The sequence below is a fragment of the Berghia stephanieae genome, chromosome 4 (genome assembly GCF_034508935.2).
Source record: "Berghia stephanieae isolate SIO BIC M18660-M18661 chromosome 4, UCSD_Bste_1.3, whole genome shotgun sequence".
Classification (NCBI taxonomy): Eukaryota; Metazoa; Mollusca; class Gastropoda; order Nudibranchia; family Aeolidiidae; genus Berghia; species Berghia stephanieae.
This window is the reverse complement of record NC_088363.1, coordinates 47,839,449-47,864,448: the sequence shown is the minus strand read 5'-3', so window position 1 is coordinate 47,864,448 and position 25,000 is coordinate 47,839,449. Positions and strand designations below refer to the sequence as shown.

Here is a 25,000-nt window from a genome sequence, read left to right as displayed (position 1 = left end):
CAACATCATTCACCCAATACTTTAATTACACGTACTGATCAATTGGTCACCAATTTGTATCCATGCTCAGAGTTACAAGTAGTTATTAAAATTTATAAATATGTATCAAGGTGTTCAACATCATTGCATTTTATTCGATTAAAATCGGGGAATGTGCCGACTGGTTTAGCCATTGCATTGTAACCCTGAAGGTCCTGGATTCGACTCCCGCTTCAGACACTTTCGGTTATTTTTCATGGGTAAGAAAATTAACCCCCAATTTTCTCGCTGTGGACAATAAGGATGATTCCTGTTGACACCAGACGTTTGTTTCATGGATTATCTATATTTCCCCATGTAGTGCCTTAGTGACAGCATCTAACGATGCCTGCGGAAGGGCGTAATTATTATCTTAAAACATTAAATACTGCATTAACTCAATAAGAAGAATTCCGTTACCAGCTTCTTAGAAGTTCAGTAAACCCCTCTGCAGATATACTCAAAGCGTGTCAGCAATAAGTTGGTATTGATTAGTTATTCAATCAATCAAATCAAATATGAATAAGATAATCATTTTGAACATTTGTTATAAAAGCACAGACGTTTATTATGAGGGTGATGGGCATAAATGGAGGCCCAAAATCTTTACTTTCAAGATGTCCTTATTATTATTATTTCATATGATATGTGCGGCGGCTATGTGGTCTAGTGGTATGGCACTCGCTTTCGGATCGGAAGGTCCTGGATTCTAGCCTCGCTCGGTGCATAGTTGAGTCCTTAGAGAAGGCTCTTTACTCACATTCTCTCACCGTAATCGTGTGTAAAATGAGTACCTAGCCGTTAACAGCGTTGTCTCTGTCTGAAAAAATAGTAATATCGCCTAACAGGCGTCATGTCCCGTTCTACATGTTAAGTGTTGCTGTTGGCCAGGGACCCCTTGTAAAGCGCTTTGAGCACGTTTAGTGGATATTGCGCTATATAAAAGCTCAATTTTGTTATAAAAATATAAGATTTTAAAATATAATTAACGTGTTAAATTTACGTGATAGAGAAGTTTAGCAGATCATAAGTATTTCGCATCACGAATCCATCATATTATGTTTATTCTCGTTAAACTTAAAAAATAACATAGTGCCGGTATGCGATTTTATATGAGTTACGGACATGTTTCCATTCTGACTTCCATTCAAAAATCGTATTACTTATAATGAGAATGATCATGTGATAGATATACCCGATACGTGATACGTATGATCTTCCAAACCTCTCTATTCAAAAGTTTGAAGGTGAAATTATTGAGCAAAATTAATTCAGATTGTAAAGATGAATCTATTGAGGGAACGTAATTGAGGGATGTAAATGAGGAATGGAGTGTTAATTGCTTGTTATCATCAATTGTGGAACTTTATTGTCATAGAAATAAATTATATTTACTACCATTATTGCTAATTAATATATCAAATCAACGAAAACATTCTCCATTAAATCAATGGTAGATAAGCCCATGGTTTTCTTTCCATTATTATCGGACCTTGTCAGTCTTATATAATTCTACTTGAACTAGAGCAGGGTTACACAAGGTAGTCTGTTCGAAATCTCCCTCGTGGCTTGAAGCCTCAAAGAGACAACCATATAAAATTCGTTGCCTTGCGTCAGAAAAAAAGTCTGCTTTAACTGAAATGAAGCCCATTGATTGATCGGATTCGTTTAAGCAAATCTCTTCATAATATCTCGGGTATGTCGTTCTTATCCTCACAAAGACAGGACACTCCCACGCCACTGATGACAGTCACAATACATGTCAATGTACCTTTTTAATCTGTTACCTTAAAAAAATGATTAAAGAAATAAAGTTATATAGCGCAATATCCACTCACCGTGCTCAAAGCGTTTTACAAACGACCAATAGCAACACGTAACATATAGAACGAGACAGGACGCATGTTAGGCGATATAACCATTTTTTCCGACAGAGACAATGCTGTTGACGGCCAGGTACATTTTACACCTGAGTACGGTGGGAGAATGTGAGTAAAGAGCCTTTTCCAAAGACTCAACTATGCGTCGAGCGAGGCTTGAACCCAGGACCTTCCGATCTGAAAGCGAGTGTCATACCACAAGACCCCAAGTTTTTAAAAACAAGTAAGGCTTTATTTACACTTCCAGCTCCAGCAAGTCATATGGAATCACATTTCCGTTTTACGCCTGACAAATCGCCCTCAAGGCCTTCTTTAGACCTTCCACTTTTACAATAGTCTTCTTTTGGACTCACGTTGAGGAGAGTAATGCATACCGTGTTTAATCCAACGACACAAGACTAGGCCCAGAGTTTTGCGACCTTTGTCATCCTTCACTTTAACAGTCACTTTAAATACATCCAATTCGTCTATTGGGGGTTATTTTTAGTTTAACACGATAATAGCCTGCTACTCATTCACGTCTAATTTGAGTGGAGTAATGTATAACGTGTCTTGTCCCAGAACACTATGCAGGGCTATAGTCCCCGGCAATTGTCACATATCCTTTCACTGACCACGTTCACCATCGTTTGACGTTGTTATAAGTACTGTTTAACCACCGACACATGTCGGTAAAATAACCAACGTCAGCTATATCTGTTTTGAAGACATAAGACATTTCAGAAAGCTTTCTATTTCCGGCATGATCTGATCTATCTGAACCACTTGAACCTTTGAAAGTTTTAACCATTATTTGTCTCTATCGTCATTATGATGTCGACATTCCGATTCAGTGTGACGTTTCCTATTACATTCATGTCCTCGAACTCCTTCACTTTGAAACACGAACATGTCCCAGTGTTCTTGTCGAGTTGCATTACCTCAAGACTAACGTCATCCAACTTTGCACACCAAACGACACATCCAAGATAACTAGGCTTGGCCAACCATTTGGTGCGAAATGGCGTCACATTACTTTTTCTATCCTTTTGCAAAGAAAACTTGAAGTTTCTAAGAGGTCCCTTTGTCAGAACCGTCACTTCGCAAAGGATTAAATATCCGGTATTTCCTGGCTTGTAAATATAGACGTACCGACCTCTCAACACTTTATTGTTTTCGCATGTAAGAAATTGAGTGACACTGGGTGGTATGGGTCCATTGTGAAACAAACATATCTCACCCTTGAATTGGTTTCTATTGTCAGGAAGGGGAGGAGGATACGTCTCTGAGACGTAGACGTAAAAATCTGTCAACTTTCTATAAGTGTCGCCGTTTCTATTCGTCATTTCTAAAGCATAGATTTGATATTGGCCCATTAAGTCAACCAGCCACCACGTGTTTTTGGTAGATTTAGTTGCCGAACACGAACCGGCAAGGAATCTCCCATTGGCGTCTCCATCGTTTGCCCTCGATGCAGCTTGAGGAAAGAAGAGATAATAATTATAATAATAATGATGATGATGATGATGATGATAGTAATAACGATGATGATGATGATGATAATAAATGTGAATTAATTTATACATGGGGATGTTCAACTAGGGTCTTTTCTTCGTGCAAACCTGAAGATTACAAAGTGAAGACGGTTGCAATGCGGAAGTTGTGTCAGTCAAGTTAGTCTTCTCCTTTCTTATAATCGTTGCACTCTTGCAGGCACGATGTATTACATCAGCATTATAGATCTATTTTTATGTCAATGATACGACTGACGTAGACATTATCCATGCGCAAAATCTCAGTTTACACCGATGGTATTGCATCAGTAACCAACCCCCACCCAAAAAACCCCAACAAAAACCCAAAAAATAAGAACAAACAAAAACAAAACGATTTCGCATTTCTCCTTACAATACATTGAACGATGATGAGGAACGACGTGTACTTATTTGCAGGCCTGATAGACCAAATTGGTTTGGGACTCAAAATTTTCTTCGTTACAGCAATGTTAATTCAAGACTAATTTTGTGTTTAGTTATTTGACCTGCCAAATAGTTCACATGGCCAGAAAACTCGTCCTTCAAATATCGATCGATTTAAGGGAACCTCATCTTGGCAAAAACTCTCAAACCTGAGACTTCCAGAGATGGGGGTCATTTAAATCGATTGGTTTTTGAAGGACGAGCTTTCCGGTCAAACTTTTTGATACGAATTTTTCCAGTTAATAAACAGGCCTCGAAGTGGGCCGGGAAAACCAGGAAAAGCCGGGAGTTTTATTTTGAAAATTCCCGGCCGGGAAAAGTCGGGAAAATCGGTGAAAATTGCCTTGGACCGGGAAAAGACCGTGAGAAATATCCAGGTGAACAGGACAACAACCCAACATGTATTCTTCCGCGTAATCATTACCCAACCTGCGAACGATCGGCTTAGAATTTGTATGTTTCGTTTATGAAAACTGTACTGTAGGTCAAGGTTATAGCAATGTACTTGTACACATTTTATTATTCAATAAGTCATTTCTTTTAGAATTTGAAAGCTTTGCCGATTCATGGTCTCCACAGATACCGGCATATCCCTCATCGAACACACTACTGGTTTTGGTAACTGGTCTAGATTTGATGAGCATGCTTGATAATACTACCTTAAAGTTCTCCCCAGAGCCTGGAAAAAGCAGGGAAAAATATATTCCTGAATCACTTCTAGGGGTTGCAGGTTGGCTATCCTATAATTATTAATTTCCTCCTATCTTTTACAAAGGGACAAAAAAAAAAAAGACAAAGAAAAATCCCACAACAAAAAAAAAAACAAAAACAAAACAAAGCAAAAAAACAAAAAAAAAAACAAAACAAAAACAAAAAAACAACAAAAAACAAACAAACAAATAAACGTCCAAGCCAAGTTTCGTTCACTGCACAATGTCAGTGTTTCTAACTAAACCATTTGGTCTAAAAATTGAATGATCTTTAGATGAAAGAGGCCGTGGAAGTCTACTTTTTAAATATCTTATGTGATACATTATCTTGACATTGAAATAACCAGTCCGGGCTTGTGTTAGCCCATTCCACGGTATGTTTTTTAATGTTTAAAAACGGCTTCCAGGTAACCGACCATATTGTGTTGCTCCATGTCTTACCGGCCAGCTAGCTGATGTCCAAACGAGATAACTAAACTGCGAGGAATCGAGACAAAATGTTACTTAATTAAATTATGTTAAAAATATTTTTGTTATGCAAGACAAGAAGGGTTTTTCCTGGGTGGGGATCCTGACCTCCCATAGTGGGCAGGGAGGTACATGCTGTGTCTTCTATCCCCCCATACCCGTTTTCCAATTGTTTCCTGTCGTTGTCTTGGTATGAGATTACTTAGTTTTGTCCTGACCCTAGCCGGAGTCCTTGGCTGGGAGGGAAACAGTCGAATGTATAGTTATAGTTTTGGGAGATGATATTTTTTTTCCTTGTAAATCATCTCTCTGTTATGCATTGTGTTATGTTTAGTTTACATATTATATTACATGATTTGTAAACATTTGAGTGTATTCCTCTTAGTTGGGACCTGTGCTTCTATCAGGATGAGACTTTTAGGTGATCTCAAACTAAGCACTTTGATAGTGTGCTCTTGGAATCTACATCTGTTCCCTATTTGAACCAATTCCCCTTTTCTTGGGTGCTTTAATTGTAATTCTAGAACTTTTTACTATCCCATTTCCTTCCTTTTTACTGGCGCTGATATGACCTTAATGTGTTGCAAGCGCAGTAAAACCCTTAAAAACAAAAACAACAAGGGTTTTTCGTTTAAAGCCAATTTTATTAGAGAATAAATTTCTTACCTGCGCCCCTGTCGGTATTAATCTGTTTAGCGGGTTTTCCTAAAGCAACGTTTTTGTAATTCCAGCCCGAGGCATGCGTCAAGGATAGATACAGGTGAAGAAAAAGGAATATCCTATTCCAGAACATTGTCAGCGGTCTCAGACCTGATCTGAAACAGCCGTACTCTCCCAGCTTTCCAACAACAAAAAATGGCTTTGGTGGAAAGTCCCGCAATGTCTTTTATACCTTGTGAATTATGTCAGGCGATGAGATTCTCTCGTAAAAAAACAAAACAAACAGGTTAATGGCGTCAGTTGCTTGTTTTATGCATTGTCAAGTGATGTGAGCTGGTTCTAATGTCTTGAATGAGTAACGAAGTTAGCTGTCATTCTTCTGTATCATCTTTCTTGATGTTATCGACATGCAATATTTTATGTCCGTCGCCCCTTTTAATGCTTTTTTTCTCATTCTCTTTTGTTTCGCTTTATTAATTATGATGATAATGCTGCTGTGCTGATGATGATGGTGGTAGTGATAGTGGTGGTGTTTGTGATGGTGATGATAATGATGATGATGATGATGATTTTGATGACGATTTTGATGACAATCGGATGATGGTAATGATTTCTTTTATCTCCTTGCACTTTATTTTTCTGATTCACCTGTTATATAATTTCAGTTTTTACTTTCTGTCTGTCTTAACAGAAGTAAGCGATTCCACATATATAGTTTCGAACCCAAAACCAATGAGGTAGCGGCGGTTCCTCGCATGGTTGTGGCCAAATAACCTGTCTATCGACAATTACCACACTCTGATAAAGACTTCATTTTCATTTTTGCCAAAAACAGCGGCCCGTTGTTGAGTCTTTGAAAAATGCTCTTAACTCACATTCTCTCTTAATACTCAGGTGTAAAATGAGTACCTGGCCGTTAACACTGTTGTCTCCGTCGGAAAAAATAGCAATGTCGCCTCACACGCGATGTGTGTCATGTCTCGTTCTCCATGTTAAATGTTGCTAGTGGCTAGGGGTCTCTTGTAAATGAATGGATATTGCTTTATATAAACGGTCGTTTTAAAATATTTACCTCAATTATTGATCGATTAGAATAACACTCGACTTGCTTCAAACATCGGTCATTAAAATTCTGGAGCCCCATGCATAAACTTGAAAATGTACATTTTCTTGGTAAAAATGCGTTATTTTCTTCTTTATACTTTTCAACTTTGGATATCGAGTGGATATCTATGCAGTACATTTCTTCTGAAGACAACTGCTATTCTGTGAATTTATGTTTGATTTTCTCAATTGCATTATAATGCCAGTTCTCAAAGATGTACGGGGCCAGAGAATTGCCATCAATCTGTCAAATGCCTCACGTTTCACTTTGTATGTGTGTGTGAATGTGTGTGTGCGTGTGTGTGTGTGTGTATGTGTGTGTGTGTGTGTGTGTGTCGAAGATTTGACGTCATTTTAATCGGTCGATATTTTAAGCGTTAAGTTTTCTGGCTAAAATGAAGATAATTATTCCGTCTACTTTAATGCTGATAGGAGCCACTTGGAGGAAGCGCTGCGTCACGTGATCACTTTTTAGCGTTGCTTTAGCGTTGATCACTGGAGCCCACCAACTTCAATTTGATTTAAATTCTATATTATTATTATTCTATATTTTCAAACGGAATTGTGTTCAATTTATATGTTGTGAATTCATTCATCTGGATAGTGTATATATTCGTAAAACTTGTGCAATTTTAAACAATAGTTTAACACCTATTTATCGCCTGCCATCTCGGTCCCTTTGTTTACAAACAATGAACGCCATTTTTGGTTCCGAGTCAGTGATGGAGAAAGAAACAATCGAGAGTAGCCGAGCGGACGATAAGAAAGGGAAAGGAGGTGGTGAAGTGAAAGACGGGGCGAGCGAGAAGGAATGTGTTGGGAAAGGAAGTGTAAGAGGTGTGAAGGGGAAAGGTAAAGGAAAGAAAACGGAGGGGAGCAGTTACGGTGCTGGTAGTAACAAGATATGAAGTGAATAGAAAAGTGCCAGAAGACAATAGAGAATAAAAATTTTTTTTTTTCGCGGCGGTGGTGGGGTTTGAACCTGCGACCTTATTGGTACGACAACTCCGCCTGGCAGGTGAGAGCGTGGCTCTACCGTGTGAGCTATCCACGAACACAAAAATATTCGTTTCAAACTCAAAGTCATTACTAGATCCCTCTCTCACCCACTTCTTGAGACCGCCGATTCGTTCGTACACCACCATCGCGAATAATTTTGACCAGCAGTTAAGCCTAATAGCCAATATTCTCAACACAAACATATAACATAGAAACGATTGAGACATTGAGTATGCTCCGGTGTATGGGGTGAATTTTTAATTCAGAAAAGTGAGTGGAGCAGGCACTTATGTTGGTAACAACAAGATATGAAGTGAATAGAAAAGTGCCAGAAGACAATAGAGAATAAAAAATTTTTTGTGTTCGTGGATAGCTCACACGGTAGAGCCACGCTCTCACCTGCCAGGCGGAGTTGTCGTACCAATAAGGTCGCAGGTTCAAACCCCACCACCGCCGCGAAAAAAAAAAATTTTTATTCTCTATTGTCTTCTGGCACTTTTCTATTCACTTCATATCTTGTTGTTACCAACATAAGTGCCTGCTCCACTCACTTTTCTGAATTAAAAATTCACCCCATACACCGGAGCATACTCAATGTCTCAATCGTTTCTATGTTATATGTTTGTGTTGAGAATATTGGCTATTAGGCTTAACTGCTGGTCAAAATTATTCGCGATGGTGGTGTACGAACGAATCGGCGGTCTCAAGAAGTGGGTGAGAGAGGGATCTAGTAATGACTTTGAGTTTGAAACGAATATTTTTGTGTTCGTGGATAGCTCACACGGTAGAGCCACGCTCTCACCTGCCAGGCGGAGTTGTCGTACCAATAAGGTCGCAGGTTCAAACCCCACCACCGCCGCGAAAAAAAAAAAAAAATTTTTATTCTCTATTGTCTTCTGGCACTTTTCTATTCACTTCATATCTTGTTGTTACCAACATAAGTGCCTGCTCCACTCACTTTTCTGAATTAAAAATTCACCCCATACACCGGAGCATACTCAATGTCTCAATCGTTTCTATGTTATATGTTTGTGTTGAGAATATTGGCTATTAGGCTTAACTGCTGGTCAAAATTATTCGCGATGGTGGTGTACGAACGAATCGGCGGTCTCAAGAAGTGGGTGAGAGAGGGATCTAGTAATGACTTTGAGTTTGAAACGAATATTTTTGTGTTCGTGGATAGCTCACACGGTAGAGCCACGCTCTCACCTGCCAGGCGGAGTTGTCGTACCAATAAGGTCGCAGGTTCAAACCCCACCACCGCCGCGAAAAAAAAAATTTTTATTCTCTATTGTCTTCTGGTGCTGGTAGTAGTAGCGTTGGTAGCAGTGAACTGGACTTTAATGAAATAAAACAGCAACTCAGTGTGTTGATGGGATTGGTGCCAGTGGTGAGCCAAATGAAGGAGGCCTTTGACCGTTTTAATGAAATGGAGGAGGAAGATGCTAATGTCAATATTGGCCTTTCGCGGCCAATATGTAATGATGACATTGAGTCTGATCTTTCGCGATCAGGCAGTAAAGATGTAAGTAATGCTGACCTTTCGCGGTCAGGCAGTAAAGATGTAGAATGTAATGCTGACCTTTCGCGGTCAGTTGATATGGTGCCAGGCAGTAGTAGAGATGCAGGGATGATGGAGCAGGCATTCTCATATTTCGAGAATGTGGTAGGCAGGACAGAAGTGAAAGGGAAGGTGCTGGCAGAGAATGTTTCAACTGGTGTTACACAGGTTTTATGTGACGGTAGATAACCCTTCTTTTGTGATGAGAACTGATGCTTCAGGTCATGGCTATGGAGCAATTATGAATGATGTTGCCACACAGGGTATGTGGACGGAAGAAGAGCAGATGGATCACATCAACGTTCTAGAAATAAAAGCAGTTTATTTAGGACTTCAATCTTTGTGCAAAGATATTTCCAATTGTCACATTCGGGTAGAAGTAGATAATATGACAGCTGTTTCTTACATTAATAACATGGGGGGAACCCATTCAGTTAAATGCAATGACATCACACGAGAGTTAATTTTATGGTGCAAAACCAGGGGAATATGGATTTCAGCATGTCATATTCCCGGAGTGGAAAATACCATTGCTGATGATTATAGTAGAAAATTATCTATTCATACTGAGTGGTCGCTTAATCGAACAGAGTTCAATAAGCTTTGTGATCATTTTGGAAATCCAGAAATTGATCTTTTTGCTTCTAGAACCAATTTTCTTATTCCCAAATATATGTCGTTATATCCTGACCCATCTGCCTGTGCCATTAATGCCTTTTATCATTTATGGGCTGGATTTGTGTATTTATTCCCTCCATTCAATATGATCCCCAGGGCTCTACAAAAGATACAACAAGACAAAGTATCGCGAGCGTTGGTGATAGCACCAATTTGGCAAACACAGACTTGGTTCCCCAAACTTATGACTATGCTGATAGCGCCCCCGGTCCATCTAAAAGCCTCAAAACACCTATTGACATTGGCATCAGACAGGGCAGCTGTGCACCCTTTGTATCCAAAACTAAAGTTGATGGCTTGTCTCTTATCAGGGCAAAAATCCGGAAACAAGGAGTTTCCAAGCACGCCTTAAAAATAATTATGAAAAGTTGGCGTCGCAACACCCAAAAACAGTACAATAGTTACTTACTGAAATTTATCCAGTTTTGTGATGCTGATGGGGTGGACCCTATGAGTAAAAATGTTCAGACTACTATAGCTTTTTTGACAATATTATTTCAATCTGGATTGGGATACAGTGCCATCAATACAGCGAGGTCAGCAGTGTCAACATTGAACGAGACCGGTTCAGATCCGCTAGTGTGTAGATTTATGAAAGGTGTATTTCATTCTCGACCCACTCGTGCCCGTTACACTACTGTTTGGGACATATCTACTGTGTTAAATTATTTAAGATCACTTTCCCCTGCTCGTGATCTTAACCTTTTTATGTTAGGAGCCAAACTTCTTATGCTATGTGCTCTTGTTACGGGACATAGGTGCCAATCATTTCATGCCATGACTATTGAATCATCTTGTTTATCTATTCATGATAGCAAAGCTATATTCCATATTAGTAAATTGCTTAAACATAACTCGCCTTCTAATCCTCAAACAATTATTACACTCCATGCATTTAATGAGGACAGGCGGATTTGTGTTATGACATATCTACGAGCATACTTGAAACGGACTAGACCACTTCGATCTTCTAATAAATTGTTTATTAGCACCCTTAGCCCTCACTTAGGAGTCTCCAAGGATACACTGTCACGTTGGATTAGACTTATCCTAACCAAGTCAGGAGTGGATACTAACATATTTAAAGCACACAGCACACGATCAGCATCTTGTTCTTCAGCAGCTAAGGGTGTAGATATATGGCATGTACTTAATACGGCAGGATGGAAAAGGGAGTCTACCTTTGCTCGATTCTATAAAAAGCCCATTGAATCTCATTCGGAATCTTTTGCAAATTCAGTACTATCCTCAAAACCTGCCCTGCTTTGAAATCTCCAAGTGGCTCCTATCAGCATTAAAGTAGACGGAATAATTAAAAAATTATACGAGTCTTACCTTGGGAAGACGAAGTATGATGATAATTATTCCGTCTCTTAATGCTGAAGGAGTCAATTGCCCTTCCCTCCCTTGCCCTTACTATTAATATGATTATAATTCTATATTGAGTATTATTGTTGTTTTTCGGTGAAATTGTGCTATATATTACACATGTGTAACCTATCGCGGGATAAGTTCATAGAGTACTTAGTTTAGTTGTGTATTATCATTACTACACACTTGTTGTGGGCAGCTTTTTCGGAGTTAAATAGTGATCACGTGACGCAGCGCTTCCTCCAATTGACTCCTTCAGCATTAAGAGACGGAATAATTATCATCATACTTCGTCTTCCCAAGGTAAGACTCGTATAATTTTTTAATTATATTTTGTCAGAATATCGCAATGCACACCTAGAATTTGTTGTCTATTCTTTGCAATTTTTTGCCTTTAAAAAAATTGTGTAGTGAAATGAGAAAGTATTTGATTTTGTCAAGGCCATAACTGGAGTCTTGTCTTTTGTCAGATCCATATTTCCATGGGAAGTTGTCTCTCTTCATTCCCCCCTCCCCTTTTCTTTTTTCTTTTTCTTTCTTTCTTTCTTTCTTTCTTATTTTTCTTTCTTTCTTTCTTCTTTTTTTGTTGTTTGTTTTGAAAGTAATATTTTTGTCGCATATTATACAAGTGAAATACGCTTTCTACAAATCGATGTCAACTAATTTTTTGTTGGCTCTTATATAATATGCAGTTTATACATCTATGTGTCAAGAATGTTGTGGAGTAAAACGGTCTTCTTTGATTTTAACGCCATCTAGTACATTATGGGACTTTTGAATTCTTGCGTTTTAGAATTCTGGACGTGTACGCAAGGAATGCATTGGCTTACAGGATTCCAAAGTATTAGAGTGCAGGCACTCTTTATTCTATCCCTCAAACGATTCTTATTAATTATTCCTAATTGAACGACACTTTTAACATTCTTATATTATTAGACAGGTGTCCATAAATTATTTCCATGTTTAATAACATATTTAACAGAAGAACGTTACAGCTAATACACTTTAAACATGGAATTATGAGCACATAGATGCTTTACACTTTGTTTACCATTATTGTTACTCATTGTGCCTTAGAATGGTTGTCATGACTACCTAAATGCAAAATCAACATACTTTCGAGTTCTTTCAGTGTGTTTTGTAACTTTTGTGGCGTAATGGATTCAATGACAGCTCTATTTTTCATCTGGTATGCGAGCTGAATAAACAATGCCTCTGATGTAGCCCCATAGAAAAAAGTTATACGGAGAAAGGTCTGATGATCCAGGCGGCCAGGCAATTGAGTCAATCTCTCCCAATGAACCTGTCTGAAAACGTGTCGTTTAGAAATTTGCCAACGGTCAGTCTCCAAGGTGGAGGAATACTGTCTTACTGAAAAATTATCCATGGCGGATGTTCATGAAGATGGGATGCAGCATAAAATTCTAGCATATCTAAATGATGAAAAGATAAAATTATTATTATGAGGAAATACTATTGGAAAAATAGAAAGTTTTACCAACATTCACTCTGAATATCATGAATGTCATATACAGTCCTTTTTATATTTTAAAAGCCTTGGTGTATATTTTGATAACAATTTATCCATGCAGTCACAAATCAATAAACTTTGTAAAATGTTTAATATTTATCTGAAGAAAATTGCTACTATCAGAGATTATTTGACTGTTGAGGTAGCCGGTCTTTTTTAAAAGTTAAATCGTTGCCTTTTGGTGTCATTTGGGGAGGGGTGGGGGTGGGTGGAAGATGTTACAATTATCTTGGCTGTCACTGGGCTTGTGGCATGGGTGGGGGGGGGGGGCTGGTGCTATGTCATGTTAATTGATAAATATTTGGCCATATCCGCTTTGAAAACATCATCTGTATCGGCAACGCATGGAGCTGAATTGACTTTCTGGAAGATGCAACCGTAACTTGTTTGTTCTGCTATCAAGATGTCGAAATTTAGGTTCAAATTTGCATTTCCAGCAACGTTAGTGTCCTCGAACTCCTTCATCTTGAAACACGAACATTCCCCGGTGATCTTGTTGAGTTGCATGGTCTCTAGACTAACACCATCCAACTTTGAACACCGGACAATGCATTCAATTAATGTAGGCTTGGCTAACCGTTCTGTGTGGAGTGGCGTCACATTACTTTTTCTACCTTTATTGCACAGAGGTCACGTCAAGTGATGTCATTATATACGCGAGTTAGGTGTGTGCCCGTGCTTATATCTTTTCTGGGCATCTATGAAGGTTTCATTTGATGGAATACAGGAGTTTCTAGTCCTTTGTAGACAATATGACGAATATGGTGGGATGGACTCCAATGTGCTTTTCATCTTAAACAGTTTTTGACCTCATATTTTAAAGTCAAAGCTCATTGTATTTTTCTTGGTGGAGATTGGCATCATCGAGTACTTTTTAATATGGAAATGAATTTGCCGCGTGTTTGGCCATTATACAATTTTTCTGGAGAACATTTTTATCGTTTTGATCTCCTGTTGTCACGAATAAATAGACGTCTCTAATCTGCAATTATTTCAGACTTGTCTGATGGGATAGGTTGTTGCCCAAACCAACAATACAATTGATGTAGGAAAGTGGCCACAAATTAGTAGCCTCGTGTACTCCAGATGGTACTCTCTATTTCTTGTTTGAGTCCGATCACGCAGCTATATATTAGCTGTGACTTTGGAGGTTAAAGTAAGTCTTATTCAGCCATGTTACTGGTTCGTGGTCCTTACTATTTCCATTTCTTGAGCAGACTTTTGTGTAGTATGTTATCGAAGGCTTTATAAAAAATCTTATCCTGTAAATTAAAAATAATAAATTGTCGCTTTCAGCAAACGCTTTTGTTATTTGTTGGACTGTATTGATGAGTTGGGTCTCTCTCGGTGTGTACTTGTTTTCAGGTCTGATGACCTAATTCATTCTGGGCCATTGTTGTAACGGAAATCTCAAAAAATGACGCAAAATATTGTCCATTATAACAATGTTAAACTATGCCCATAATTGTGCTTCATATGTATACATCTCGGTCTCACTTGGTCTATCGTTTTGAAAATCCGTATCATGGTTTATAAACACAACTTGATATTTTTCCTTATCATAATTTATAAAAACAACTTGATCTTTATATAATCAATATAACAGCAGACTTGTTATAGGACTATTGTAAGACACTATTACCTGGGTGGATCCTTTGACCTTCCATATTGGGCAGTAGGTCACTTGCTGTGTCTTCTATCCCCTTGCATCTGTTTTCCAAGATTCTTGTCTTTGTCTAGGAATGGAATTGCTTGGTTTTGTCCAGGCCCTTGCCGGAGTCCTTTGCTATTTAGTAATAGTTTTGGAAGATGATCCCCCCCCCCCCCCCGCTGTAAATCATCTCTCTGCTATGTATCGTTGGTTATGTTTTCTGGTTTGGATATATTATTTTATTATATTATGTAAACATTTGAGTTTGAGTGTATTCCTCTTAGCGGGAGACTGTGTCGGAGTCAAGATGAGTCTTTTAGGTGATCTCAAACTCTGTACACTGATATTGTATCTTGGAATATTTGAACAATTCCCCGTTGTCTTACTTTGATTTGTGTGTTTTTTAAAAATTGTAATTCTTAATTCTTTTCATTGTCCAATTGTCCTCCTTTTTACTCGCGTTGAAATGACCTAAATGTGTCGTAAAACCCTTTACTCACTCAACCCTAACACCGACAATATCCATAGTTTACCCGGGATACTTTTACCCCGTGCCTATGCATTGCATTTTTCTGAAACGAATTACAGGCGTAGTATCAAAGCTAATGTTTTATAGTTTTTATATGTTAATGGTAGTTCAATAAAATTATCTATGTACATGCTCTTTTTAAATACATTTTTCCAACTTTGAAAAGTAGCAAAAATCTCTAGGATTGAGTGAGTTAAGAACCACCCCCCCCCCAAAAAAAAAATAAATAAAAATTAAAATCAAATTTAAAAAATAAACCCCACCAAAAAAAAAAACAAACATAAGGCGCTATTAAATACCGCCCCCCCCCTTCCAATAAAAACAAACAACACACACACACACACACGGACAAAATAAAAATTAAGACAACACTGATGCCGAACACGTACTCAAATTACACCAGAGTGCGGTGAAAGAATGAGGACTCAATTGTGCGCCGCCCACATCGGGATTCGACCCATTATCTGCGATTACTATTTCAAATTCACACGTTGACATTATTTAGAATATTACAACACAAAAAACAAATCAAGAACAATAACACAAACAAAACATTACGGAGTAATCCCCCTCCCTCCTCTCTCTCTCTCTCTCTCTCTCTCTCTCTCTCTCTCTCTCTCTCTCTCTCTCTTTCTCTCTCTCTCTCTCTCTCTCTCTCTCTCTCTCTCTCTCTCTCTCTCCATCCTCGGTGCAAAGTAAAGGAAGTGAAAAAAAAAAAGATACAAAACCACACATAATAAAAAAGGAAAGGCGGAGAGGGGACATTAAAAAAGAAATACATTTTATTTTATATTATCATAGGGGTTGTGTATAATTTGAAAGAAAAAAAAATGGATGTTCATGAATTATTGACGGAGAGTGAAATTATAAAACGACTTTATCTTAATCACTTAGGTGGCTGTTTAAGGTAGTGCGGGGCGGTCCTTGGCAAGCTTAAGGACCACGGTCCTACGGTCCTTGGGAAATGAAGACCGCAAGGACCGGTCCTAGGACCGGTCCTTTTCGACATTGAACATTCCTGAGAGACTGTTGGAAATTCGAACCGGTTTGACCTTTGAGACCGTGGGATCGTTCATTCTTGAACCGTTAAAGACCGCTACACGATGAAAACCGTGGTCTACAGGAGTAAAACACACGGAGTAGTCACACTCATTTCAAATTGTAACCTAATTAGAGAAGAGGGGTGATGCCTTCTTTATTTGCTCACCGTACTTCATTGTTACTTCGATAATTTAATAAAATTTGAAATTTATCCCCATTAACGGAGATAATGGCATCGCCCAAGGCGTTGATCGAGTTGTTCGTGGCGTTGATACACACACGCAACTCCTACCCCCCCCCCCCCCCCCCCCCCCCCAACAACACACATTAGAGGGCAGCGAGCATTGAAGAGTAAGAGAGAGACGTGAAGTTATAATAAGAGGGGGTGGATGAGGTAATAAGAGGGGTCGATGGTGACTTTTCGCCAGATCTAACAAACTCAGCTACCCATTCATTGCTGAGTAGACAGGGATTCAGAAAAAAATCGACTGCACCCGGGATCGATCTCTGGCCCTTTGCGTATAAAGAGAGTGCTCTATCAACTTAGCTATAGGGGTCCCCAAATATACTATTGGACTTTTTTAAAATTCAGACGTTATAACTGGGTTTTTTGGAAGGAAGAAACTAATGAAACTCATATTATTTGATTAGTAAAAACACCAAACGAAATTTTAATATTATTGTATTATTTTAAATGACAACACTGCGATAGAAAGGAGTGGTGACAAGAGATGGACAAAAGAAAACAAAAAATCGGATTTGCTACTTGCTAGGTTCGACACACCACACACACACACACACACACACACACACACACAAGCACACACATCTTTAGTAGTCACATACATTTCAAACAATAACCCATTAGAGAAGAGGGGTCATGCCTTCACCATAGATCATTGTCATTGCGATCATTATGGTGTAGTAAATTTTGAAATTTACCCCGTATAATGGAATCGTCCAAGGCGTGCGCCTCCTGTTCCCCCCATCTCACACACGAAAGGGCGGTTTGCGGAGTGGAGGTTGGTGGTCGTCTGCCTGTATGGTCGTCTGTGTCGTTTAGTGTATGGCAAAGAGGGGTGGGTGCGATTAATTAAGTGGGATGGGTGGTGATTGGTGGAAGATAGGCAACCGAAGCAACGAATCGCTGGGGAAGTAGTAGGCTATGGCGCGAGACCGTAGGACCGTGGTCCTTGCAAGGACCGCCCCGCACTAGTTGAAAGGTGATAAGAAGTGAGGACCGCCGCCGGTCTTCCCCTATGGGACCGGTCTTCGGTTCACAGCTAAAAGACCGTGGGACCGCGGTCCAGACCGGTCTTCAGCGCGGCACTAGTTTAAGGCCTATGGAAGTAAATTATTAGGTACAAGAGTGTTTTTTCTCGTTCAGGGACAATTCAAGAGTCTTGTTTGACCTCGCCAGGACAACAAGTTAATGAGACATGAATGAAATTTTCAGTGAATTATTGGAGTGCTGATTTTTGAAAAGCAAAATAGTGTATGTGTCTGAGTATGTGTATGTGTGTGTGTGTGTATGTGTGTGTGTGTGTGTGTGTTTCATAACACGATTCTTGAGGTTTTCGATCACCGTTTTTTCTTCTTCAGAAATCACCATTACTTTGTGTTTTGGACGTACGTAGTCAGCTCATGATATTCCATTTTCCGGCAAGTCATGGGTTGAACCGTAGCCTTCGTAAAGTCACAGCCTGACACTGTCTCAAAAAGAATTACGTTGAATTACAAAGACGAATCTCAGTTCAACCAATGGGATCATCTAGCCTCTTGGAATATTATTAACAATTCACTAGGCGGTGCTACATTCCTAGTCTTATTTGTCAAACTATAAGTTAAAGAACGCTATTGTTGAACTGTCAGAACTGTTTGAGCGTATAGGGCATCTTAACCATAATTTGTCTGTACTGTCGTTATAATGTCGACATTCCCATTCAGTGTGACGTTTCCTTTAACGTCCATGTCCTTGAACGTTGTCACTTGGAAACAAGAACATTCCCCCGTGACCTTGTTGAGTTGCATTACCTCTAGACTGGCGTCGTCCAACTTTGAACACCAGACTACACATCCAATTAAGCTAGATTTGGCTAACCTTTTTGTTTTGAAAGGGGTCACATTACTTTGTCTACCTTTAGTCAAAGAAAACTTGAAGTTCCTAAGAGGATATATCGTCAGGACCTCCACCTCACAGAGAAATAGATTCCCAGTGTTTCCAGGCTTGTACACGTAGACGTACCGACCTCTCAACACTTTGTTCTTTTCGCAAGTAAGAAATTGAGGACCATCCGGTGGCAGAGCATTTTCGTGGAACAAACACATCTCTCCTTTAAATGTGCTTCTTTGATTAGGAAGCGGAAGTGGGTATGTGTCGGACACGTAAACGTAGAAATCCGTCAATTTGATGTGGGTATTTAAGTTTCTGTTCTTCATTCGTAAGGCGTAAATTTGATACTGGCCCAATAAGTCAACCATCCACCACGTGTTTTTCGTTGATTTCGTTCCCGAACACGAATTCAATTTGAAGTTACCAAAAGTTATCCCATCGGTTGCTCTCGTGGCATCTGTGGAGAAGGTAGAATTGATAATGTTGATATTATTAATTATTAATTTGTAGAGAATTGGATTGAGATAATGACATTTAAGAATTGTTCTCGATATAATTGGATAGAAGCATTTTTCCTAAAGTTGTTTGAAACAAATTAGTTCTGTAACATTTACTAATAATAATATCGTTATGGTATATGCACATTTTCCGGGGCTAAGTTTGGTTGATTTTGGACCAAACAATAGAAGTGACAACGATGCGAACTGCTTTAATATCCCATCTTCTTCCTTTTTACTGGCATTGATATGACCTTAAAATGTGCAAGCGCCATAAAAACATCAAAACCTTTAAAATGATCTGCTTTGTGAATAAATAAAGCATTTTTTATACGAATTGAACATGTTGAAATCGCAAAATACATTTTATTGATGTGCAAATATTATTCTTTAACGATGGAAATTGTCTCACACAATTGAACACATGTTATCATAACATTGGCGGTCCCATTAGTCCAGTGGTAGAGCATATTTTATATAGCGCATTTTCACGGATTAAGTAACCATGCTCAATGCGCTTCTAATTTCTTTCAAATAGTATGTCAGGGAACCATATTTCCATTTACCTCATACAGTACTAGTCGCGTGTTAGACGTCCGTTTTGTACTAGCACTCTTAGAATATCCGTCACCGCTTGTCGCGAGGTACTCATCCACACCTTGGTCAACTAAAGGGCCTTCTCCAAAATGAGTCAATTTTGACCCCGGCCCCTTTCATAGCAGGACCAGGAATAATGGAGATATGTACGGGTTGTGTCGCACCACAAGACCACAAAACCGAATTTTAAAAATCAGAAAATTACGACAAAGGATAAAGTCTTACTTGCGCCATCTTCCGTATCAATTTGCAGGGCGGGTTTTCCAAGGGCGACGTTTTTGTAATACCAGCCGTCACCCTCCTCGGAGGCGTGTGTCCAGGAAGAGCACCAAAATAGAACAAGGGATATACTACTGCAAAACATTGTCCTGAAACTTGTCTTGAACTAACACACCGTCTCTCTCTTATCGTGTCCTCTGATTTGGTCGAAGTATCTGTCATGCTTTTATACCATTATGCCATACAGTTCCATCTCCTAAACGGTTTAATGGCGGGGGGTTTCTTGTGTTATGCAAGGTAGTGAGCTTGGTTTGTACTTACTTATCCGAACCAGCGACCACCTGAACTCTAGCCCTTCGGTCTTAAGTACAAAACTCTTCAATTAATAACGAGATCATTCCACTTATTGTCTTTATATCCCATCTCGTGATAATAAAACCGGTCGATTTTATTCATTTAAAAGTACCCATATATATATATATATATATATATATATATATATATATATATATATATATATATATATATATATATATATATAATTTATTATTATTATTATTATTATTTTTTTTTTTTTTTTTAAATTAATTTCTTTTTTTTTTGTGGTTAGGGGGAGGGAGGGGGGGGGGGGGTAATTGATTATTCTTATTTCCTTTTTATGTATTTTTTTTTTCTTTTTCTGCCATTCAATATTGAACAACGTGGTTTCAATCTTTCAAGCAAAATTAAGACTTAATGACTCTCGGAAAAGTGTCATTTATTTTTATTTACTTTATTTTTTTATTACATTTTGGATAAGCACATGAACACTAATACTCGGACTGGCTGAGTCGGTTCATTTGAAGATGAGAAAAAAAACTGAAATGATGAAGTTTGCAAATCTGTGTGTTCAGCAAGTCAGGTGTATAAATGGCGTTATGCGTATTTTTAATTTAGAAAATTTTTTTGAATAAGCATGAACATTGATATAAGACATTTCTATGGTCTTACCATGCCCAAGGCGGTTCAATGTGTTTGATTTCTTCGCCCAACAGGCCATATAGAACCATTGTTCTATTTCAGACATTATTAGTCTCTTGCTGGGCGTCCTATATTGTTCTGACACTATTACAATATCCGTCACTGCCTGTAGCCAGGCACATTTTCACACCTGTCGTTGGGTAACGTGCTTTACTCAAGGACACAACATCGGGATCAGAATTTTTCACGGTCCTTGTCACCCATTGGCCACTGACCAAGCTTAACAATGCTTGACTTTTGTACAAAGATGAAACAACATACAACTGAGCCGCCGAGCCGTAAGGTGATTCTGTTTTCCAAGATCATTAAACAAAATTAGTATAACAGCTCAGAAAAGAAAATTTTTATACGGATTGTTTCGGACTCAAAGCCCTTTTTCAGAAGTCAACAAAAACAATTAAAACGGGAATAATTTGCATAAAATACATGTAGACGTGAGAAATCAACCGTGCAGTGTTAAGCATTTTTGTTGGTTTTGAAACGGTTTTGTTCAATTTTGTTCAATACTTAAGTATGCCGCTTTTGCAGAAATTAAGAAACACCTGATTTGATTCCATATCTGATAGAAGGTGTCCTTGCATCTAAAAAGCAGACGTATTAAATATAATACATATTTCCAGATATGCCTGTATGCTGGTCTGTTTAATAAAGTTAAAATCTTATATATATTTTCACAAACATATGGTTTAGTTTTATCTCCTCTTTTCTGATCGTGAAAAGGTTCAGGAAATTTCACAAAGCTGATGCGATATCTCTGAATACTTTATACTGTCCACAGCTTCTAGCAGCTTAGCATTCAATTTTAAAAATTATTTCCCAATAAATCACCTCTTTGAGTGAATGTGCCTGAAATGTCTCTCCTAATAATTGAGATCTCGTGCTGGTGTCCATCTCAGTCATGGTGGTTGTAAGCTTCGGACAGGGGGTGGTTTTCAGCTGGGATCTATGGGACAACATGACTCAGCGCTACGGTCTTTGCTTCGTATCCAAAAGGTACCGAGTTCGATCACCCGCCGCGCTGTGTGGCCTTAAGCAAGTCACATCACGCTGGGTTATTTCAGTCTTCCCTTGGAATAGACTCTAAAGACAAATTTCCCCATGGAGATGAATAAAGGGATTTTAAAGAGATTATTATTATTTATCTACTTTTGCCTTATTCATTCTCAAGTAACTTTGACCATAAGTATTGCAGGTCCTGAAGTCTAAATTCAACCGTAAAATACGAAACTCCTTCCTTCTCTCTCTCTCTCTCTCTCTCTCTCTCTCTCTCTCTCTCTCTCTCTCTCTCTCTCTCTCTCTCTCTCTCTCTCTCTCTCTCTCTCTGCTCCCCCCCCTCCATATCATAAATGAAAATTTTGTTTTGTGTCTATTTCGGGAAAAAGATCAAGATATACTGGGCGTCAGCTGCAGTGAAGCGTCGCATAGCGAAAAGAAGGAGATAAGTTTCTTGCTTCAAGAAAAAAAAATTCCATTAGCAGGGTTCGAAACCGGGTCCTTGGATTTGGAAGCGGAACACCTTATGCGCTCGGCCGTCTTACCCCCATTTGAGTTTTGTACCGTACTTTCTTCCCGATCTTAGTCGCTGAGAGGACTTAAAAGTGTGGCAAGTGCCTTTAAATTTCTTTGTCTTCTTGCACACTTCAGTGTTTACGGATTTTTATGATGCTTTACATAAACGGATTTTTATGGTGCTTTACATTAACCTTTGATAACGGTTATATTAATTAATGAAGGCTTTGCATGTAATGTTCTCTTATGGGTGACCAAATGTCCTGAAGATGAATGCGGGATTTGCTAAACCACTGACCGCAGTCTTTACAAAACGGCGCTATATTAAATTATTGACAATCTGTCTGGGATGATTGGAAATGACATAACTGTCACGTGGATCATCGTACCTTACACGTGTCCTATGAAAGGCTGAAAAGGTGTGTATGAAATAGTGCCAGACAAAGCAGAAAGAAAATTGAAAAAAAAAAAAGAAGAAAAGAAAGGAAAACCAAAAAATAAAAAATAAAAAAAATACGACAACAAACAAACATACAAAAAAAAAAACAACAACAAAAATCAACAACAACAAAAAAGAAACAAACAGCCCCCTCCCCCCTCCCAAACAAAAACAAAAACCAAGCACAAAACCATCTCAAGAAATGAGTCTGCCTCGAAAAGTCCAAAGAAAAAAAAACACTAGAAAAAAACTATAGATCTCCCCACATAATCAACTTGCCTCGTCTGGGGGTTGAACCCCAGACCTCCTGATGACCCTAGTTGAGACAGGCTGATTTAATGGGGTGAATTTTAAAAATATTTTTTTTAAATTTTGGTCTCTCTGATTGTCTGGTACTGTTTCATTCGCACTTTTTCAGAAATAAATCTTACACCAGTGCCTGCTCCCTAATTTGCCAGCCGTGTCCTATCAAACTGTATTGTGCGAATATGTGGTCTTGAGGAATGACACGCGGCTTTGACCTTACGACGATGCGCGACACAAAGTTGAAGCCTTAGAAAATTGCTCTTTACTCACATTCTCTCACCATGCTCACTTGTTAAATTAAACAGAAGATTTTTGACTAATGAAAACATGAAATTTGTGACAAACCTTCGCTCGGATAGCATTGTTGTTTGTTTATTTACAATAACGGGAATGAAATTGACCTCTCACTGGTCATTGTTATTGTTTGTATACCGCCAGATGGGTGACTAGTTGTCACACGATTTTCTCTATCATATTATAAACGTTTAAGTTAACACATAGTTTTCTTTTTGGTTCTATTGATTAAACGATAGAACAGTGGGTGTTTTACTTAATTTATAGATATATTTATAATTAATTAATAGATAAACAGGTAAATAGATAAATAAATTGATAGATTGATAATAACAGATAAACAAATTTATATGAGGGCTAAATAAATCTATAGTTCCATTGATGACAGACAGACAAACAAAGAGACCGACCTACAGACCGGCAGATAAAAATAAATGAAAAGATCAGTTATGACACAGTATTTTCATATTTGATTATCGCCAAGGGTTCCACAGCTCAAACAATTCTACTGAAGATATTTTAAAACAATAAATAAATAAATAGATTAATTAAATACATTTTAAAAATTCCCTTTTCATCCCGAAGGGGTTATTTGTCTTTAGGGTCTATTCCAATGGAAGACCAATGATAACCCAGGCGTCAGCCGTAGTTCAGCGCCGCAAAATGAGTTTGGGTGAGTTGACACATCAGACGGGTAGTCGATCTCTGTATCTTTTGAGTACGAAGCAAAGAACATGCCGCAGAGCCACGCTTCCACATTAAATATGCATCGGTGTCACACCATACGTATGCAATATGCATAAATACACCATAGTGTAAATTATAATCTAAAAAAATAGATAATCTATAGATCTATATAAATTATGACAACATTCTAACGGATGAAATAAAAAGAGCAAGGAATCGAAGGAGAATTTAAACAAAATCATTCGTCTTGTCAACTGCATTGAATGCTATAAATTATGGGTGCGCCTCTGACCCCCGATGGTGGGACTAGGTCATATTTGCTGTATTTTTTATCATCATATATTTCCTTTTCCAGGCTGCTTTCTTTCCGGGAAAGAGATATACTTGTTTTTGTTTTTGGTTATTTTATTTTATTTTACTTTATTTTATTTTATTTGGAGGGGGGGGGGGGGGGGGGGGGGTTGGTTGTTCCCTGGCCTTGGTTGGAGTCCTTGGCTGTGGAGGAAATAGTCAAATATCAAACAGTCAAACGAATTCTTTCATTAGTTTTGGGAGGTGATACACCGCTCCCTTGTAAATGATCTCTCTGTTGTGTGTTACTATAGTTTATGTTTTTGATTAACTTTGTAAACATTTGAGTGTAATCCTTTTAGCGGAACTCTGTTTTTGTGTCTGGATGGGACTTTTGTACGAAACGGACTGTCATTTCTAACTGTTATACTGCATTTTCTGAAAAACAAATCAAAAACAAAACAATAACACATTTTTAAAGTTTTGGCCAGAAACTCTCAAATCTGGAACTTCGTGAAGTCGAAAGTCCCGGGTCTGAGAGTTTTTGCCAAGAGTTTTTGACGAGAGTCATTTTAATCGATCGACATTTATTGAAAAAGTTTTCCGGCCAAAATGTTTTTAATGTTGTTTTTTTGTTGTTGTTGTTGCCTGTTTGTTCATAGAACGGTAGTTTTATACGTGTAATATAGTGTTTGGTGTCAAAATGAAATCGTTATCGCCGGCTCTTATCCCTTCAATGGCAGAATTAAATTTCAAACTTTCTGACAGATTCTGACTCTCTCCCTCTCCCCCCCCCCTCTCTCTCTCTTTTCCTCTCTCTCTCTCTTTCTCCCTTTTCTTTTCTCCTCTCCTCTTTTTCTCCCTTCTTT

General features: G+C 38.4%; 2 protein-coding genes across 24 annotated transcripts in view; one reads left to right on the top strand and one right to left on the bottom strand.

The window, feature by feature from the left end:
• LOC144970721 (neurobeachin-like) overlaps nt 1-25,000 on the top strand; it is a 187,989-nt gene that overhangs the window by 51,324 nt on the left and 111,665 nt on the right. The window lies entirely within an intron of this gene.
• On the bottom strand, nt 2,135-5,982 carry LOC144970720 (fucolectin-like). The gene is made up of 2 exons (XM_078910650.1): nt 5,701-5,982; nt 2,135-3,354 (listed from the first exon to the last, which is right to left on the bottom strand). Exons 1-2 carry the CDS (start codon nt 5,825-5,827, stop codon nt 2,681-2,683), a joined length of 801 nt encoding a protein of 266 aa, XP_078766776.1. The 5' UTR covers nt 5,828-5,982; the 3' UTR covers nt 2,135-2,680.

What these genes read in the sequence shown, in the direction of transcription:
- LOC144970720 (XM_078910650.1), bottom strand. Translation starts at nt 5,827, where the DNA reads ATGTTCTGGAATAGGATATTCCTTTTTCTTCACCTGTATCTATCCTTG. An exon ending in TAATACCGACAGGGGCGCAG is followed by an intron (nt 3,355 to 5,700) that starts GTAAGAAATTTA and finishes TCTTTCCTCAAG; the next exon opens with CTGCATCGAGGGCAAACGAT.